The 16,432-nt window shown below is 39.6% G+C and overlaps 1 protein-coding gene across 1 annotated transcript; it reads left to right on the forward strand.

Annotated features, from left to right (window-relative positions):
* The first annotated feature begins 414 nt into the window (after positions 1-414).
* Positions 415-15,512, forward strand: pmm1 (phosphomannomutase 1). Its single transcript, XM_083896724.1, has 8 exons — positions 415-524; positions 2,145-2,262; positions 4,073-4,149; positions 4,244-4,335; positions 5,933-6,032; positions 10,124-10,199; positions 12,999-13,114; positions 14,452-15,512. Exons 1-8 carry the CDS (start codon positions 441-443, stop codon positions 14,572-14,574), a joined length of 786 nt encoding a protein of 261 aa, XP_083752850.1. The 5' UTR covers positions 415-440; the 3' UTR covers positions 14,575-15,512.
* The last annotated feature ends 920 nt before the right edge of the window (positions 15,513-16,432 follow it).

Here is a 16,432-nt window from a genome sequence, read left to right on the forward strand (position 1 = left end):
TCTCTCTCTCTCTCTCTCTCTCTCTCTCTCATTCCTTCACGTCACGTCACGTCACGTGCCGTGCTCGGGCTGTGATTGGCTGTTCTGTGAAGTCTCACTCACACTGCTGCTGAAAAAAAAAAGTAAGAAAAGGAACTGGAGACGTTCAGCCAAGGACATGTGTTTCTGTAACAGCGGTGTTATAACAACAGAGCCGAGCTGAACCGGACCGAGCTGAGACGTGCACGTGCACCGACTGAAGGAGGACAAATGAAGCGAGCCTCGACCTCAAGAGACGAACCGTTCTCTCCCCACATGTGATTTATTTCATTTATTTATTTTTGGCGTCTCGTGCACGAGAGCTGGAGTTGCGGCACTTGTGATCATCGGTGCAAAAAAACAACAACAACAACAAACAAACAAACAAACAAACAACAACAAACTCTCAGCGGAGGAAGAAAATGGAGAGACTGAACGGCTTCTCTTATGACCGGAACATCTTGTGCCTGTTCGATGTGGACGGAACTCTGACACCACCGCGAGAGGTGAGAACACACACACACACACACACACACACACACACACACACACACACACACACACAGGGAACAACAGCATCTTCTTCTTCTTCATCATCATCATCGTCGTACCCCACAGAGACAGTGGCAGTTTGAGCTCGTGCAGACACACTGTTTACAGTGTGTGTGTGTGTGTGTGTGTGTGTGTGTGTGTGTGTGTTTGTGTGTGTGTGTGTGTGTGTGTGTGTGTGTGTGTGTGTGTGTGTGTGTGTGTGTGTGTGTGTGTGTGTGTGTGTGTGTGAGTGTGTGCGTGTGTGTGTGTTCACAGTCTCGCGGAAAATACACACTGTCCTAACACTGTCTGTCACCCCACGTGTGCATATACACAACACTGCAGCAACAACATGGTAATAGCACAGGAATAGTCTTGGAATTAAAGACAGAGTGATATTTATATGATAGTTATCTTATTTCAAATAGTATAATTAGATTTACATGAAAAGTGGATGAATACCATATTATACCATCATTGTGAAGTTGAAAGTCAGCCTTTCTTTATGTCCCATAGACATTTTCCACTCATATAGCTCAGTTAATACACATAATAACTGTATAAATCAGATGGTGTTACCATAACAGTCACTTCACTGTTACAAAACGACTGCCACACTCTTTCTCATAATGTTACTGTAGTGTAATGTAAAGTGGTAAACACTGACTTCTTCTTCTGATGAAGCAGAGCCTTATTTCTGAGGCTCTGGTTAAAGTTAGGGATGAGTTAAGATTGTGGTTAGGTATTAACTGACTATATGGTGTAATCGCAGGTATTTAAAATGATTACTGTGTGATATGTGTGCAGATCTGTGAGAAACAAAGACGTTATCTTCAGTCTGTAGAATAACACGTGTATAGATCGAGACAATAATTCATCTAAATTGACTTTTTTTATAGATTTTTTTTTTTTTTTAATTACAGTAGGCCGTATTGTTCAGCCCTGATGCTGTCTTAACAATAGCTGCACATACTTCGTGTGTGTGTGTGTGCAACAGACGCCAGATATTGCATAATGCAGCCTCCCCTGTGTGCAGCTCAGGCTTCCATGTGTCGCAATGAGGCGCCGAAATTACAGTACAAGCGACAGGAGTTTGCTGAAGTCGGCGACATTGTTCCTCGCTACTGTAAACACAACATTGCACATTTACACGTTAAAGGTGCATTATGTAATAAATCTAAATCAACTGGCCATAAAATCCTCCTAATATGTCACAGAGACTCAGGAATAATGTTCATATAACAAACTGAACTCACCAACAACAACAGTACAGACAAAAATATTTGCATTAAAAAAAATCTTTTGCAGACTGCAAATCATGTTTAAGTTTTGAAATCATGTTTTAGCATGTGGCGCCACCTATCGCCGTCTACCAGTCATTGCAGTCAGTAGAGTCTCAGCTGCCGAGCAAACACGGGTTGCCAGTTACGTCAGAAAACAAAACCTAAAAGACCTCGGTATTTTGAATTTGAGTGTAGTAACCGTTTTTGGCCACATTCTTACATATGGCGCCGTTAACTGTCGCGTGTTCAGTGGAGAGTCAGAAATGTGTCACGCTAAAAGAATAACTACAGCATTTTCTCTGTGCGCTGCAGAAAATCGACCCGCAGCTGGACAAGTTTCTCCAGAGTCTGAGACGGAAAGTGAAGATCGGCATCGTGGGGGGGTCGGACTACTCCAAGATAGCGGAGCAGCTCGGGGAGGGAGATGACGGTGAGCTTTACACTGTGTGTTTACTGTCATTCACCCAGCTCGACCACACTGTATGACCCGACATTTAAAGGTGCATTATGTAATAAATCTAAATCAACTGGCCATAAAATCCTCCTAATATGTCACAGAGACTCAGGAATAATGTTCATATAACAAACTGAACTCACCAACAACAACAGTACAGACAAAATATTTGCATTAAAAAATATATTTTGCAGACTGCAAATCATGTTTATGTTTTGAAATCATGCTTTGGCATGTGGCGCCACCTACCGCCGTCTACCAATCATTGCAGTTAGTAGAGTCTCAGCTGCCGAGCAACCACGGGTTGCCAGTTACGTCAGAAAACGAAACCTAAAAGACCTCGGTATTTTGAATTTGAATGTAGTAACCGTTTTTGGCCACATTCTTACATATGGCACCTTTAAGGTGTAATTCTTTAGAGGAGCGTTCAGGCTACACGTCGAAGTTGAAGGATGATGAAACAACAGTCCACGTTAGTTCACACTCGTATAGTCTCACGAGTAGAGACTTGTGAGGCTTGTTTTCACAACAGCACGCAGTCGCAAAACACGTTCTCAATTTAGACTCACGCGACATTCTTGGTGCCGGGTTTGACCGTGACCTCTTCACCTGCTGACCCAGATGCAAGACAAAGCTGAGAGCCTGTCACTCAGTAAATATTAGGCTAGGGCAGGAATGCACACACACACACACACACACACACACACACACACACACACACACACACACACACACACACACACACACACACACACACACACACACACACACACACACACACACACACCCATAACACACACAGCACCAAACACTTTTCACGTGATCTTTTCACGTTACATGAAGTTTTGGGTAACATCTACTGCAAGTCTGTCCGTCCAGGGAGTGGATCCTTCACCTGTGGTTCTCCCTACACTCTTAGAAAAAGGGGTTCCAAAAGGCTCTTTCTACAAGGGCTGAGGTTCTACTTGGAACCATTTGCTTCTGAAAAAACCTTTCATGAACAAAGGGTTTTATAAGGGTTCTTGGTAACACTAATGGTTCCAGTAAGAACCATTTTGATCCAGAGAACCCTTTAAAACCCCTTTCATGAATAAAGGGTTTTAAAAGGGTTCTTGGTAACACTAAGGGTTCCAGGTGGTGAACCAAAAAGGGTTCTCCTGTGAGGACAAGCCAAAGAACCTTATATAGTTCTACTTAGCACTTTTATTTCTAGTGTACGGTCGAGTGTAAGGTTTCTACCTCTTTTTTTTCCCCTGTTCTACGGGTTTTTTCCTGGTAGTTTTTTCTTACCCTGGTCGAAGGTCTAAGGACAGAGGATGTTTCCAACCCTGTGAAGTCCCATGATTGATTGATTGATTGATTGATTGATTGATGAGGTATAAAATGTCAATATTGTGTCAAAAATAATTTGAAATTCTTGATTTAAAAAAAAGTCATACATTAAACATTTATCCACTGAATAATCAGGGTTATAACATTATTGTAAATGTTTGTTTTTGAGGAGTTCTATGTTGTGCAGATCCTTTCCTCTTTTTTTTTTTACTGTTATTAAGATTTGTTTTGATTGATCCAACACATTGACTATATATTATATTCACTTTTTCACTTATTGAAAGGAGTTTGACCTGGTGGAAAAATCAGGGAAGGTCAGGGAGACTTTTCCCCCGGTAGTGTTCTGCATATTGTAATCTGCTACCAGGGAAATGTAGCAGCCTGTTCTGTTCTCCTGTATTCATTTCCACTCATTTAGCCGCGTGTGCATCTAACCTGATCTCCTCCTTTGCAGTGATACACAAGTTTGACTATGTGTTTGCTGAGAACGGGACCGTGCAATACAAAGACGGGAAGCTCCTCTCAAAGCACGTAAGTGTGCAAACGTTATTCATTCAGCGTGTGATTTATTTAACAAAACAATCAGTGCCATCTACCGTTTTCTGTATAATTTTTCCTCCGGCAGGCTATACAGAACCAGATCGGGGAGGAGCTTCTGCAGGACCTGATCAACTTCTGCCTCAGCTACATGGGGCTCATCAAGCTGCCAAAGAAAAGGTGACAGCAGCCACAGTCACACAGGGCTCACTTAGGCGAAACAAGGAAAACACACAGCATGACTCACTCGACCTGCATTCCTCAAATACAGGAATGCTGGAGATGTTTATCAGCGCTCACCTTAGTTAGAGGTTGGAGACTTTGGCGTCTGCCTTTGTATAAACCCAATCTCTGGTGTATTGATAGCATGCTAACTGCTAACTTTGTGGGCCGTCTTCACACGTACTCATATGAAGTCACGTGAGAAGGATATTTCAGCAAATTTCAACAAACCCACTATTTTGTGGGTTTTTTGTGGTATATATACATATATATATATATATGTATATATACACATACATACATATATATATATGTATATATACACATACATACATACATATGTATATGTATATGTGAATTTCTCTGTGAGATGAATAAAGTATCTATCTATCTATACACATACATATGTATATGTATACACATACATACATACATATGTATATGTATATTTATACATACATACATATGTATATATACACACATACATATGTATATGTATATATATATACATACATGTATATGTATATACATACATGTATATGTATATATATACATACATGTATATGTATATATATACATACATGTATATGTATATATATACATACATGTATATGTATATATATACATACATATATATGTATATATACACATACATACATACATATGTATATATATACATACATATATAAACGTATATATATATACACATATATACATACATATATATACATATATATACGTATACATATATACATACATATACGTATACATATATACATACATATACGTATACATATATACGTATATACATACATAAATACATATATACACATACGTGTATATATATACATATATATATACACTTACGTACATATATACACATACATATATATGTATGTATATGTATATGTAACACATTTAGGTACGCATTATATTTATTGACTTATTTATTTTGATAACAATATGTTAAGTTTTGGAGGTGGGAGTAAATACGTTTTCTTCTTCCTACTCCCTTATTCTCGGTTGTATACAGTATATTCTTGCACGTTCGTTCGAATGAATACATTTCATTCATTCAGAGTTCACTAAATTACAACGCTGCACGGTCTTTGCAAATGAAAAATGATGCACATGTTTGTAGAGTAGGGCAGTAAGATTTCTGGGGCTCTATAGTTGCATACAAATGCACTGTTTTATAATAATTCTATTATTATTGTCACAATTATCATGTTTAAATGGCAATGTCACCAAATCTACGCCACGCAGGAGTGGAAAAAAATGTAAAAACCCTGTGCCTTTCTATCACACAATAACATGATAAAAGATGAATGGATGAATCACAGCTCGGTTGCAAAACTGGGACTCTGGTTTCAAAGATGAGCTAATGTGACCGATTCTTCTTTCCGGGCCATAAATAATACATGATTAAACCGAAGCTGAGCTCAAATCGCTGATGGTGTGAACTGACGTATCTAACCTGTGATGGCTCAAGTTGTTAATTGTAGGTATAAATATGACTTTAATGTAATTTCTTTTGTTCTAACCTCTTTTGCAGGGGAACATTCATCGAGTTCAGGAATGGAATGCTTAATATTTCTCCCATCGGTCGCAGCTGCTCGCCGGAGGAGCGAATGGAATTCTCTGAAATTGACAAGGTAAAATACTTTGTGATTAGTGCTGTAGACGGGGAGATAAAAGCAAAACAATACTTAAAAGTACATTATGTAATAAATCTAAAGCAACTGGCCATAAACTCCTCCTAATATGTCACAGAGACTCATGAATAATGTTCATATAACAAACTGAACTCACCAACAACAACAGTACAGACGAAATATTTGCATTAAAAAAAATCTTTTGCAGACTGCAAATCATGTTTATGTTTTGAAATCATGTTTTGACATGTGGCGCCACCTACCGCCGTCTACCAGTCATTGCAGTCAGTAGAGTCTCAGCTGCCAAGCAACCACGGGTTGCCAGTTACGATAGAAAACGAAACCTAAAAGACCTCGGTATTTTGAATTTGAATGTAGTAACTGTTTTTGGCCACATTCTTACATATGGCACCTTTAACCAAGTAATGTTAGTGCATTGCACAAACACACATTGAAGTATATAACATGCAACTGCTTTGAATGTGCTCTTCCTTCAAAAATAAGGACATTTCTTTTTTTATATATGATTTATTTATAGAAATTACAACAGAATACTTCACGTACAACAATCCTCACAGATAAGTGATAGGATAACATAACATACAGCCAAATGCTGAGGATACACAATACATCACCCCATCCCTCATCCTTCCCCTACAAGCAAACAAAACAAGACAAACAACTGGCTTATGAGTGCTTTCAGTGGAAGATAATATGGTAGATTTGCATGCTTGTACACATCCACACTATCCGCAAACAAACATAGATCCAAGCACATAGAAATCCACTCGCATTAATTAAGCACAGTAACGACCATAAGTAAGAAAGCAAACATAATAATAATAACAATACGAAAAATGAACAACTAGACAGTAAATAAATAAACTTTAAAAAAGATAACAAAAATAAATAAATAAATAAATAAACAATAATAATAATTAAAAAAAAGGTAATGCTGCATGCTGCCAATACGTGCTACCAATAAGGCTAGTTGAAAACAGGGCGTTGGTGCGTTATTGGGGTGAATCAATCAATGATGGCGGAATCTAATTGGAGAGACTTGATGTGATCTAAGAAAGGATCCCAGACCCTACAAAACTTAGTTGAGGTGCCACGCAAAGAGTACTTGATTTTTTCCAGTGTCATATAATGAAGGGCATCCCTAATCCATTGAGAGTGGGAGGGGGGGCGAGGGTTCTTCCAATGTAACAATATGACACGCCTCGCCAAGAGTGAGAGAAAGGCCACAAGTTCACAAAAGTAGGATGGCAATGAATGACCAGTAGGTAGGACACCAAACAGAGCAACTAATGGTGAGGGATCAATTTTGGTAGAAATAATGGCTGAAAGACTGTCAAAGACACCCTTCCAGAATGGCACGAGGACAGGACAATCCCAGAACATGTGACCAAGACTGGCTGGTCCTAAATGGCACCGGTCACAGCTTGAGTCTATACCTGGGAATATACGAGCCAGTTTACTTTTGGACCAATGAACCCTATGCACCACTTTGCATTGTAATAATCCATGCCGGGCACAGACAGAGGATGAATGGACCCATTTCAAAGCCTGATCCCATACCGCAGGGTCTAACTCTATATTGAGATCATCTGACCATGCAGTGCGTAAGACATCCGAGGTTGAAGATTGGTGCGCCAGAAGAGTGTAGTAAATCCTTGATATGGCACCTTTCCGGTAAGGATTAATTTTGAAGATGGTATCTATAAGCATAGGAGACGGTGAGGCGGGGAAACCGGGAAAACGGTGACGAACAAAATCTCTTATCTGTAAATACCTAAAAAAGTGGGTCGAAGGTAAGTTATAAGCTTGCACTAACTGATCAAAAGAAGCAAATTTACCATCAATGAAAAGATGGTTAATGGACAAAATTCCCCTGTCTCTCCAGATTACAAAAGCATTATCAATAATGGATGGAGCGAACAGGGGGTTAAAGCAAATAGGAGCCATACCAGATATAGATTGCTGAGTAAAGCGTTGTTTAAATTGTGTCCAGATTTTAAGACAGTTTTTCACTACAATGCTATCTGAATGCACGGATGACGATATACTCGTGGGAAAGCACAAAAGGGACATCGGGGATGATGAACCGCATGAGGCCTCCTCAATCTGTAACCAGGGTGGAGGTTGGTCACTGGTGCAACAATAGTGTAACATGGCTCTAATGTTTGCTGCCCAGTAATAGAGTGAGAAGCTGGGGAGGGCCAGGCCACCCAAGTCCTTAGGTTTTTGTAACGTGTCTTTTTTAATTCTAGGGGCCTTCTTATTCCATAAAAATTGGGAAATTGTGTGGTCAAGTGACTGAAAGAAACGTATAGTAAGGAAAATAGGTATACATTGGAAGAGATATAAAAATTTTGGGAGCACATTCATTTTAACACAATTTATCCGTCCTGCAAGAGAGAGAGGCAAAAGAGACCATCGCTGAAGGTCTTGAGTCAGGCCTGCCAAAAGAGGGGAGAAATTACATTTATATAAGTCTGAAAAGTTTTTGGTAATACAAACACCCAAGTATTTAAAATGTTCGAGGGACGTTTTGAAAGGCAGGTCAGACAGTGGATATGCCATGGCTGCAGCATTAATTGGCATTAATTCACTCTTCTGGAAATTTAGCTTGTAGCCTGAAATCTTACCAAACTCCTCCAGTAAATTTAAAACAAGCGGGAAAGCTTTGTCTAAATCAGAGACAAAGAGTAAGAGGTCATCCGCATACAGGGACACTTTATGTTCAACGCTACCCCTTAAAATACCTGGTATCTGACTGGACCTTAGGGCCAACGCCAATGGTTCAATGGCTATAGCGAACAAGAGTGGAGAGAGTGGACATCCCTGACGGGTCCCACGCTTGAGAGGGAAGTACTCAGAGTAATCATTGTTTGTGCGAACACAAGCCTGGGGGGACGTATATAAGAGTCTAATCCATGATATGTAGGTATTGCCAAAGCCAAAACGTTTTAAAACAGAGAACAAATATGACCATTCTACACGGTCAAATGCCTTCTCCGCATCCATGGAAATAACTACCTCAGGGGTGTCGGAGGGTGCCGGTGCATAGACAATATCAAATAAACGTCGAACGTTATGAAAAGAATGTCTGTCTTTAACAAACCCAGTTTGGTCAGCACCTACAATAGTTGGTAGCACTGTCTCCAGACGCCGAGCCAACATTTTGGCCAAGAGCTTGACATCCGCACATAACAGAGAGATGGGGCGATAGTTACCACAGGAAAGTGGGTCTTTGTCCTTTTTTAAAAGGAGAGAAATTGTAGCCTGTCTCAATGTGGGGGGAAGAATGCCATTTTGTAAAGATTCATTGAACATGTTAAGTAAAATCGGAGCTAACTGACCTGAAAATGTCTTATAAAATTCAGCCGGAAGGCCATCAGGGCCTGGGCATTTACCACTCTGCATCAGCATCAATGCACTACTGAGTTCACCAATTGAAAAGGGTTCATCCAGTCTAGATGATGTCGCACTGTCAATAGAGGGAATCTCCATAGAGTTAAAAAAATTGTCATACTGCTTCTCATCAGCCACGCATTCAGAGCTGTACAATCTGGCATAGAAGTCTCTAAAGTTATTATTAATTACCTTTGGGTCAATAGTTGTCCCATCAGTGGTACTAATTTGAGTTATATGTTGTGATGAAGACGCTTGTCGAATTTGGTGAGCGAGCAATTTACCAGGTTTATCTCCAAACTCATAATACTTATGACGTGATTTTAACAGTGACTCTGCAGCTTCATTGGAAGCCAGGAGGTCAAATTCTGCCTTTTTCGTGAGGAGTTCTTTGGACAGATCTGCATTGGGTGTATCCACACATTTAGACTGAAGCTCCGATATATCTCTTGCAAGGCGAGCAAAAATAAGGACATTTCTAAGTGACCCCAAACGTTTGCACGGTAGTCTATAGCAATGAATAAAACGATTCTTTAAAAAAAGGTGGCCACAAATTCTGCCTTGCACCCACGTCAAAACACAGACGAAGAAAAACACACACCGCTTAAGCACCTGATCCTGTCGTTAAGCTACACTTCAGATAAATACTAATATATTTATCTTTTTCCTCACAGAAAGAGAAGATCAGGGAGAAATTTGTTGCTGCACTGAAAGAGGAGTTTGCTGGAAAGGGACTTCGCTTCACAAAAGGTGGGAGAGTCCAAAAAATAAAAACACTTGTCGCTTGTCGATAACAAAAAACAAGCATATATTACTCCTAACTTTGTTAAGTCATGGGTGTAAAAGTCTATGAAAAACATCTCACAGACAGATAAACCCTATCAAATACTGCATCAAATACTTTACCACAACACAGTACCACCTTGGCTTGGCTCTACACCATTGGTTCTCAAAGTGCGGCCCGGGGGCCAATGGCGGCCCGCAGAAACATTTCTGGCGGCCCGCAATGAATTACAGTTGATAGTTTTAATCCAGGAGCGACTAAGATTGTTAAATGTTTATTGGACATTACTGGATACAGATCAATAAGTGTAAACAAAAATACTGGGTATTTACCTGGTTCCTATATGGTGAATTTTAGTGTATTATTGGGTTATAAGCTGGTAATAAGCAGGTAGTTACAGCCCCCAATTACTAGCTATTTACCCAGTAAATATATGGTAACAGAAATGTGTTACTTGGTATTAACCTGTAATTAGAAGGTAAGAACAATGGCCAAAATACTCGGTAATTACCCAGTAAATTATAAAGCGTTATTATATGAATGCTTAAATTACATTATATTAACGCTTATATTACTTAACGCTAAACTGTAGAACTGCAATCTGGTCATTGAAATGAGTACAAATGGGATTTATTTCTGGTTTTTTCCCTTTGGCGGCCCTCAGTCCAATGTTGGGTTCCTCAATTGGCCCTCAGGTATGAAAACTTTGAGAACCCCTGCTCTACACGGTTTGGTTGGTTTTCCATTACAATATAGTACCTCCTCAATGTGGGTGGAGCCATCACAATACGGCTGCATGAAACTGCCATGACACACACAAACTAGTGGCTTGTAAAGCAGTTGTTTTCAGTGTAACTGAATCATTAGAATCAGTTAAATCAAAAGATCAACAACAGGTTCCTTATGTTGAAGTAGTGTAATTTGTAACAGGAGAAAGTCTGAGTTCTAGTTTCTATTTGCTTGAAACTCGGAGGAAAAGGGATGATGACCGAGTTCCTCACGGTTGTGTTCATCATGTCATGTACAGTATATAATTCATATTTACAGCAGCAGCAGCTTTGAGAGCCGTTTTGCCCACACTCAGCCTCTCACTCACTAACCACAAACCACATCCGTGTTTCTAATCTTCGTGGATGTTCTTTTAGGCAGAAAAACAAGCTCATCAGTCTCCCTGCAGCTCAGCTGAATGACCGCGTGCATGATCGTCTGTTACGCATTATCTGTGTTTGTGAACGGACCTTGTTGTGGAACATCGGAACTTGTCAAAGAACTTTTACGATGGCTGTTGTTCTGTTCCGCCTGTCCCTCTGGCGACGCAGTCAGGCGAATCAGATACTCAGTGTTTGCTTTACGTGCTCGCAGAGGTGTTGGTCCACGCTGGTGACGCATGAGGGTCTGTTCACAGGTCAGACAAACAAACGGGACAGATGGGCGTGTTTTTCTTATGTAGATCCATGACGTGCAGTAAAACGCAGAGGGGTGATAAATGAATGAATGTAGAGTTTAAAATGTATTTAGCGTAATGTGCTTTGTTCTGGTCAAGTTTGTAAACGATCATGACCTCACCCATAACGAAATGTTACATGACATTTAGCTGACGCTTTTATTCAAAGCAACTTACATTGATCCATTCGCACATCTGAGAAAGGCAAGTATCATCAAGGGCCTTGGCCACACTGGGTATTAGCTGACCTGACCTGACCAGGATTTGAACCCCAACCCTCCACACGGAGGTCTGTGGACTATACCACCGATCTATACCAGCTATACCAACTCTCGATTTGCATCCACGAGAATCACAATTTGGAAAGCCCCACGTTGATGTTTTGCAACCGGACGTTCACAGGTGTCACTTGCAGCCAGTTTCCTAGTGGATGATGCCAGCTGTCAATCACACTGGTGTCATATTTTTATCATTTATAATTTACTGAATTGTTCGATTAAAGACGACTTCGAGACCATTAGCTCCTCAGGTTAGGGTTACTATAGTCATCAATCGCTTCACCCCATCTCAGTAGACTCAGATTCAGTACAACACAATGACATCCATCAGATGACCTATAGAATCATTACCCAGTGCTGCAAAAGGTGGAATTCCTTAGTAGAATGTGTGACTTTTGGACTATGTACACACCTGCCCTGTATCTTTGTCGTTGATAAACACTCACTGACTTATTTTTGAGCTATTGGTTTGTTCGATTATACCCGATCACTGGAACATTTCACCTATTGCGACCTTTATTCATCCATTAGGGCAGGTTGTGTAATTAGGTTGAGTAATAGAGGCTTTACATATGCGTCAGTGCACAGTCAGCAGCTCTGCTCATGAGGGAAAACAGCAAAGATGTGGCCGAGTCACTGAAGTGTTTACAGCCAGGCTTTGAAGGGTGTTTAGAGGCGTGTAGAGGGTGTGTCGGGAATACAGTCATCTGATTGGCCCGAACGCCTCTGAGCTGCTCTTTAAACTGTCTGCAGTTCAGAGAGAGAGAGAGGTGCTTTTTCCACCAAAACAGATTTAGCTGGAGGGGGGGAGGGGGGGGAGGGCCACAGTGAGGTAATTGAAAAAAAACAAGGGAAGGCATTTGCAGGAGACCTTTGAGCCTTAATTCACAGGTCAAAGGTCAGTTGCTATAGAGAGTAAAAGTGAATGTATTCAGCAGCAGTTTGAATACTTGGCTAATACTAAATCAGATAGTACACTGCACAGGTTGTTGTAAGGATGATGATATCAGGTATAACCGTCAACAGCGTTTGTCTCGTTTCAGGTGGTGTCATCAGCTTTGACATTTTCCCAGAAGGCTGGGACAAGAGGCTGTGTTTAGAGCTGTTGGACAGTGAAGGTCTGGACGCTATCTACTTCTTTGGCAACGAGACCATGGATGTAAGTCCAGGTTTACTGCAGATATAGATGTGTATATATATACACACACATCTATATATATATAAACACACACACATATATACACACATATATATATGTGTATCTATACTGTATATAGATACACATATATATATAGATACACATATACATATATACACATATACATATATATATAAATATATACATACACATATATATATACACAGCTATATATATATATATATATATATATATATACACACACACACACATATATATATAGATACACATATATATACATACACACACACATATATATATAGATACACATATATATACATTCACACACATATAAAGATATATAGATACACATAAACATATACATATATATACACATATATATACATACACATATATATCTATAAAGACATATATATATATATACACATACACGTATACATATATGTATGTATATATATGTGGTTCTAAGTGTTACAAAAGGGCCGCCGTGCTAAGGGCCCTTAAGCAGTTACCAGAGCTTCTTTGTAAGTTTGAAGTTGGAAACAGGGCTGCAGAAATGTGCCATGATAACTCCTGAGTCCTGGCTCTCAGCTGCCCCGTCCTGTCCTCAGTGATCTAGTCACATTCCGAGGAGGCCTTCACAGTTTGTCCTCAGGACGTCCTCTGACCTGCTGCTGTAGTATTTACACTCTTCTCGGGGACATCTGTGGTCGCCGCCTTGTTGTTCAAACTGAAAATGAGTCATATGAACGCAATCAGTCCTCAGAACAGCCCATATGTTGACGTATCCGTTGCCACCTTCTCGTTACTTATTAACACATGCTTTCTAGTCGAACTTAAAAATAAAACCTAGAGTTTGGAAACTAACACTAAAAGTAGCTAGAAAAGCACTTGGAGAGCGCAGACCTCCGCCAAGGCAGCTCAGTGCCTACAAAATACACCCTGTCGGTGCGCCTGGTTCAGACAGTGAGTGTTGTAACCAGTGATAGCGTCGCCCAAATCCGTCAGTGACTTTTGGAGTTATGTTGCTAACAGACGAACAAACAAACAAACTCGGGTGAAAACATATAACTCCTTGGCGGAGGTTAATAAAAAAAAAACTAAAACTAAGCATTAACAAAAAATAAAAACTTCTGATAAATCTGCTCTAAAAACTGAATGAAAAACTAAAACTAATGAAAAATCCAAATCTATTATAACCTTGGGTCAGAGGAGACACGTCCAGGACACACTTATATGTCAAGTGGTACGACGCATTCAGTTCGAGGAGTTAGAGTTTAAGAATATTATGCACTGGTTTGTTTTTTTTCATGCTGTTATTTATTCTCTCTCTTCAGGGAGGAAACGACTACGAAATTTTCAACGACCCGCGGACCATCGGGTTCACAGTTTACCGTCCAGAGGACACGGCGCGGCTCTGTCAGGGACTGTTCTTTGACTCTGCACCGAACATGTCCTGATATGGCCACGTGACTCCACCCCCTGCCTCTAGTCACTTTACCCACAATCCCCTGTATACTTCTGGCGTGACAGCCAGGTTCTCATCAATTGCCAGTACTGATTTATTCCTATGTTTTTATTATTATTATTATTATTATTTTGGGTGATTTGACAGAATGTGTTCAATAACTCCCACTGCAGTTTTTTGGGTGTGTTTTTTTTTAACTGAGTAAGTGTTACATGTTGTGTTAATGTGTGGTTTTAATACTGTGCCTGTAAGAAAAATCAAGCTTACAAAATGCAAATTGAGATTATTATGTAGTATAGAATGTTTTGCACTAATGTCGGGATAATCTCATCATACCAGTAGTTGATGAAATAATACTGAAACATGTCATAGGAATGTGTGAGAGAGGGACTGATATCACATTTTTAAAGAGGAAAATGTGAATGAACTGTTTAAAACGCAGACGTCTGTAGAGATTTGAATCATTCCAGTCATTGTAATGACTCTAAACTGGAGCTGGTTTATTGATTTTATATTGATTTGTTTTTGTGCTCATTGCTGCTGGAAGTGTTGGCTTTTAACCACGCAGAGCTGCTGGAAATGAAAGAAACTTGATGGTGTTGTTATTGTTTTGTTTTTTCAATTCACGGATGAAGTGAAGATTTATCATATTTATACTGAACATCACTGACTCGTGAATTCATCTTAACCGATGGATTAAGCTGAAATCTGTGTGGCAGTAGGACGTCTGTCTGGGGGGAAAAGTACTATGGTCTGCGTGTTGTGTGCTGGTGCATTTAGAAATGTGAAAACTGGAAGGTTTTTTTTGCCCATAACAAGTTCTTCATTATGGAAGAACACTTGCATTTGTGTATGTCAGCTACAGACCTCGTCTGCCTATAAACACTCCTGCGTCATAATTATGCACTCCAGAGAATTCACTTTTAACGTCACTCATGTTGTTTTTCATTCTCCTATGAATTAAAAAAAAAAAAATCATGTTTTTGATAACATTTCACATAACAGCTCAGGTGTGACTCGTTTTTACCGGGTTACGAATATTCACTCATATAAAGAGTTGCACATTCGCCTCACATCCAAAATAAAAAACGAACCAAGATTCTTTTTTTTCTAATTGAAGTAAAGCTATATTTTCAAACTTGAATTATAGTTGCATTTCTAAATGTATATATTTCTCTTCAAGTTATTCAGAAGTGACTGAGATGAAGCTTTGACAGACACGTGCAGAACCTGCAAAAATCAACATTATCAATTTTAAAGGTGCCATATGTAAGAATGTGGCCAAAAACGGTTACTACATTCAAATTCAAAATACCTAGGTATTTTGTTTTCAGACGTAACTGGCAACCCGTGGTTGCTAGTTAGCTGAGACTCTACTGACTGCAATGATTGGTAGATGGCGGTAGGTGGCGCCACGTGCCAAAATCACAACCACTCTCATTAACACCTAATAAGAGGTGTGAGGTCTCAAACGTGTGGTCCACCATGTTTTTTTTAATTCACAGAATGATTTCGCATCAAAAAATAATTTGAAATACTGCGAACTGTTTGTCAATACATATTAAAAAAAACACATTTATTTGGAAAAATCTGTTATAAATATTAGCACATATATATTGCACTCTTAAATAAGGGTTCCAATAAAGGCTCCTTCTACAAGGGCTGAGGTTCTACCTGGAACCATTTGCTTCTGAAAAACCCTTTCCTGGAGAAAAGGGTTTTTCAAGGGTTCTCGGTAACACTAATGGTTCCAGTAAGAACCATTTTGATCCAGAGAACCCTTTAAAACCCCTTTCCTGAATAAAGGGTTTTAAAAGGGTTCTTGGTGGAACCCTCCAAAAGGGTTCTCG

This window comes from Microchirus variegatus (assembly GCF_963457635.1).
Source record: "Microchirus variegatus genome assembly, chromosome: 10".
NCBI classification, from domain to species: Eukaryota; Metazoa; Chordata; class Actinopteri; order Pleuronectiformes; family Soleidae; genus Microchirus; species Microchirus variegatus.

What these genes read in the sequence shown, in the direction of transcription:
- pmm1 (XM_083896724.1), top strand. Translation starts at nt 441, where the DNA reads ATGGAGAGACTGAACGGCTTCTCTTATGACCGGAACATCTTGTGCCTG. An exon ending in CTCTGACACCACCGCGAGAG is followed by an intron (nt 525 to 2,144) that starts GTGAGAACACAC and finishes TGTGCGCTGCAG; the next exon opens with AAAATCGACCCGCAGCTGGA. An exon ending in TTGGCAACGAGACCATGGAT is followed by an intron (nt 13,115 to 14,451) that starts GTAAGTCCAGGT and finishes CTCTCTCTTCAG; the next exon opens with GGAGGAAACGACTACGAAAT.